The sequence below is a fragment of the Oryzias melastigma genome, linkage group LG20, assembly GCF_002922805.2.
Source record: "Oryzias melastigma strain HK-1 linkage group LG20, ASM292280v2, whole genome shotgun sequence".
NCBI lineage: Eukaryota > Metazoa > Chordata > Actinopteri > Beloniformes > Adrianichthyidae > Oryzias > Oryzias melastigma.
In genome coordinates this window covers 6,725,753-6,730,564 of record NC_050531.1, presented here as the reverse complement: position 1 = coordinate 6,730,564, position 4,812 = coordinate 6,725,753, and the positions used below count along the sequence as shown (strand labels likewise).

Sequence of the window (4,812 nt, the reverse complement as noted above, 5' to 3'; positions counted from 1 at the left end):
AGGTGTTTTTTTTTTCTCCCTGGACACTCATGTCAATATTTTTACATCTTAAATTAGCATTGTTGTGAACAAAAATAATGTATACTGTCTATATCTCGTGCAAAAAAAGTTCATTTTTTTGTGGATTTCTAAAGGTGCAAAATAAAACATTTCCAATAAAAAATAGATTTTTCTATCAATTTTTTTATGTAATATGTTGTATTTAATTTCAAATGTTTTTCTCTGCCCTGCAGGATCGAGAGCTACTCCTGCAAGATGGCAGGAGACGATAAGCACATGTTTAAGCAGTTCTGCCAGGAGGGGGAGCCCCACGTCCTCGAGGCTCTGTCCCCCCCTCAGTCCACAAGTGCTACAAGCCCCTCACAGTGAGTACAGGAATAGGACTTTTCCTGTAAAAACACGTCAGGACTTGATGGATGCAGAAGTGTTGATGTCAAACGTGTTTGTGCAGGCTGGGAAAGAGCAGTGAGGATGGAGAGAACCCTCTGAGTGACAAGTGTTGCAGGAAGACACTTTTCTACCTCATCACCACGCTGAACGAGTCCTTCCGGCCGGACTATGACTTCAGCGCCGCTCGCGCCCACGAGTTCAGCCGAGAGCCCAGCCTCAACTTTGTCAGTACTCTGCAGCTCCAGCACAGTCGCCGCCACGATAGTGCTGAACTCAGGAGGTGTGGTTTCCCTACAGGTGACGAATGCAGTCAACGGGAGCCTGTTTTCTGTGGTGGGGGAGGAGTTTAACTCTCTGGGGCCTGAGCTGTGGAACGCCATCGACCAGGAGATCGCCCTGCAGAGCTGTGACATTTACAGGTGAGCATTTTCTCTAATTCATAGAACAAAAAAATATGTTCTCTAAGGTCATTATGTTTTCTTTTTTTTGTTTGTCTTCAGCTACAACCCAGATCTGGATTCTGACCCGTTTGGTGAAGAGGGGAGCCTCTGGTCGTTTAACTACTTCTTCTACAACAAGAAACTGAAGAGGATCGTCTTTTTTACATGTCGTTCTGTCAGGTCAGCAAGAGTATTAGATTAAAAAGTCATTTCTGATCTTAGAGGAAAAACAAAGCATGCTAGTAGATAGGACCAGCAGAAACGACTATTTGATTAGTCGACTAATCGGGTCACGCCTAAACTGGATGTAAAACACATCTTCAAGGGTAACCAAACCCTAAATCCTCTTTTATTGGCTGTTGGTCTCTATAAATGGGGCTTTAAAAGCATTGTTTGTAGCCAACTTTTTGACAAATTCAAATAAACTTCCTGAACCCGTTTGACCTCCGCAGTGTCCTGAGCGGCTACGGCTCTGGAAGTCTGGAGCTCGAGCTGGACATGGAGCTGGATGACGAAGAGGAGATGGACGGCTTTTCTATGGACAGGTATGTCTGCTTGTTTAGTTATGTCTACAGAATAAAATTTTTAAAATGCATCTCTCACAAAAATTAAAGGAACACTTTTTTTATTGGGCATGACATGAATTGAATTAAACCTGTCTGATTGGTTAAACAGCTGAGGGCCTCGTTAATCAATTTCAGCTGTATTTGTGTTCATGGAATTAACAACAGGTGCACTTCAGTGGCAACAATTAGAAAACCCTCAAACAGGACTGGTGTTACATGTGGAGGTCATTTCAAGTTTCTCCCTCTTGATCTTTTTTGGCTGGTTTTCCACTCGTGGTTATTTGTATAGATATCCAACTTCATATTGAGATCTGATGTTTCTTTAAAGTGCTCCTTGATTGTTGTGAGTACTATATAATATTCTTCTCTTACAGGTGCCCCAGAGCTCTGTGTGTGTAGATTCTGGATTTGAAGAACATCCTTTTCTCCATTTTTCTTCTTTTTTTTTCCCCCATAAATTGTGATCTATTTGCTGCCTGATCCAAAGCCATTTAACTGGACTAATGCATGCTTCACAGCCATTTATAAACTAATGTGATGGACATTTGGTGAAAATGCCCCAGCGGGACACAACCTTCCCCCACATTCTTCAGGATTTTTTGTTTTAACCTGAAAGTTTCTAAACGGGACGGAGCCGCCATCTTCAGACGTCCAGAAAACACCAGCAACAGAAGACACAATTTTCCATGCGACAAAGAGGCTCATGGGAAACTTACTTACTGGACAGATGAGCGCGCGAGCGTCCGCTCTTGAACTTATCTACTTTGTGTTTTCTGTGATGTTGGTGTTACTGTGAATTTTCCTTTTTCTTGCTGAGATCTGTTTATGGTAGCAAGTGTTTTGACCTGTTGGAGGTCAGCAGGAGGACACTCCTCACATCCCAGTTGCAGCTTGGACACATATCAGCTTTTATCTGGTGTTTTGTCTACTCTTCGTAAACGTCTGTGTGCTGTTTTTATGTTTTTGTCTTTGAAAGTGGAATGTTTATAGGACAGATTAAAAGACAAAAAAATGATATTTCATATAAAAGTACTGATTCTTTTCCTTGATTTGAATGTAAATAAAAGTGAAATATATAGTGTATATGCCATTTTGATATTTATTAAGCTTTTCTGGACTACTAGATGATATTTCAGCAGCACATGAGCTTTCTGGGTTATTCAGAATTTATTTATTTATTTATTTATTTTTTTTAAGCTTTTAATGCAAATCTGGAGTGTAGCTAATATTTCAGCAACATGCTGGGTGTTTTTGCTAATTTTGGATTTTTTTTTCAATTTTTCAGCTAATTTAGGATTTTAAAAAATATATATTTTTAGACTATTTTGAAGTTTAGCAAATATTTCAGCTACATGCTAGCTATTTCCCTTTTTTTACACTAATTTGGAGTTTAGCTAATATTTCAGATGCATGCTAGGCATTTTGGCTATTTTTTTCAGTTTTTTAGGCTATTTTAAAGCTTAATATTTCAGCTACACAAAAGCTATTTTGACTATTTTAGGCTCTTTTTTCTTTATTAAAGCTTTTTATGCTTATTTGGAGTGTAGCTAATATTTCAGCTACATGATGGCTATTTTTGCTAATTTAGGATTATTCAGTTTTTTAGGCTGTTTTGAAGTTTAGCTAATATTTCAGCTACACAGTTTAATTTATATATATTTTTTGTTTCAATTTTTTAGGATATTTTTGAATTTAGTTAATATTTCAGCTACACACTAGCTATTTTGGCTATATTAGGCTTTTTTTCAGCTGTTTATACTAATTTTTAGTGTAGCTAATATTTCTGCTACATACTAGCTGTTTTAGCTATATTAGGCGTTTTCCATTTTTTTAGGCTTATTTAAAAATTTAGCTGGCAATCAGCTTCAGTGTTTTCAGCTATTAGCTTTAGTGATTTTAGCTATCAATTTAAGCATCTTCAGCTATCAGCACTAGCATCTTCAGCTGCCAAATTCAGCTTACAGCATTCACACTAGCATTATCACAGGTAATGAATTATAGCTTGTTTTTAGTCAGTTTAAAGCTAATGATTATTCAACCATTAAAATAATTGTTTGTGGCCGCCCTAAAGTGATATAAATATCCTGCTTTTGGTTCAACAGACGACAGGAAATGTTCAAAAATAACATTTAATCATGAAAACATTACAGTACATGATCCAGACTAGATATCACACAGTTTATGATCATTGCTTGGTGAGCTCAAGGCGAAAATTGTAAACCTTGTTTTTCATGGCTAATCTGTTAAATTCAGATGCTTTAATTCCATCCAGCTTTAGCTGTCAAAACTGAGCTGGAATTCGTGCATCTCCCGTTTGGCCACTTGAGAACTTTAAGGGTTTTTTTCTGTTTCAGTGACATGCATAGATCTGACGGCAAGAAAACTGTCAAAGTGATTCAGACCGGCTGCAGAGATAAAAACCTTTACAGCCCGAAAAAAAAAAAAATGCAGCACCTGTTTAAAAGCTGCTTAGTTTGACGCCTTTACACTCGAGGAAGAAAATAAGCAGCAGAGCCGTTCATACAAAGATGCTAACGTGCACAGAAAATCTGACTGCAAAGCAGAAATACAAAGTGTTAGCGAAGCGCTAAATAACAGAGTTCTGCACAAATAAAGGGATGTTGGAATACGCTCTTCTGGAAGTACAAAAAAAATCCATCAAAGTAGCTTATGGATCTGTGAATGTTTGTAACAAACACTTGTGTGAGAAGAACAGAAAAAAACATTATGTTGAATAAATAAGCAGCATTTCTTAGTTTGACCATGAAAAGTGATGTTCCAACACTGAGTGTCGTCCCTTTGTTTGCCCTGAATATCGAAAAAGGCAGCACTCCACATGATGGAAGGATTCAGACATGATATGGATGTGGTGAAATACAAAAAAAGGTCACTGCTTGTTTTATCCTCGGGTTTCTCTGCATTTGATCAGTTTGTAGAAGGTCCGTCTCTGGATGCTGATGTCCCGTCTTGTCAGACGAAAATGTAAAGTGAGGACGAGATGCTGCGATGCTTCTGCGATGGAGAGGGTGTCGGGCCGTGGATGGCGGCGGGAGGGGTTATCTGAGGCCAGCTCTGGAGGCCATCCACTCCAGACCCTGACATAAACTAGAAAACACAAACATACTCACATTAGTGGGCTTTATTTCTATCAAGAACACAAATATAATAATAATAAAAAAAGATAGGATGATGAATCTAAAGCTGGAAGTTCATACAACTAACCCTAATCTTAACCGTTGACAGTATATAGATAACTGGACAGAGTGACCCCTCCCAACTCACATTCGAAATAGCTCCCAAAAAGCTGAAATCCCATAAACTTTTATTGAGAAGTAAACAGCTAGTCATTATTTGGGCTGTGAAGCGATTTAAAAAAATTAACTAATTAATCGCAAACTGGAAAAAAATAATCGCGA

General features: G+C 38.2%; 1 protein-coding gene across 1 annotated transcript in view; it reads left to right on the top strand.

Annotated features, from left to right (window-relative positions):
• maf1b (MAF1 homolog, negative regulator of RNA polymerase III b) overlaps window positions 1-2,479 on the top strand; it is a 7,167-nt gene extending 4,688 nt beyond the window's left edge. The window contains exons 3-8 of the mRNA XM_024280426.2: window positions 234-365; window positions 452-614; window positions 688-809; window positions 891-1,010; window positions 1,283-1,375; window positions 1,771-2,479. Of these exons, the coding sequence (XP_024136194.1) occupies window positions 234-365; window positions 452-614; window positions 688-809; window positions 891-1,010; window positions 1,283-1,375; window positions 1,771-1,795 (655 nt within the window). The 3' untranslated portion in view covers window positions 1,796-2,479. The remainder of the gene's footprint in view (window positions 1-233; window positions 366-451; window positions 615-687; window positions 810-890; window positions 1,011-1,282; window positions 1,376-1,770) is intronic.
• The last annotated feature ends 2,333 nt before the right edge of the window (window positions 2,480-4,812 follow it).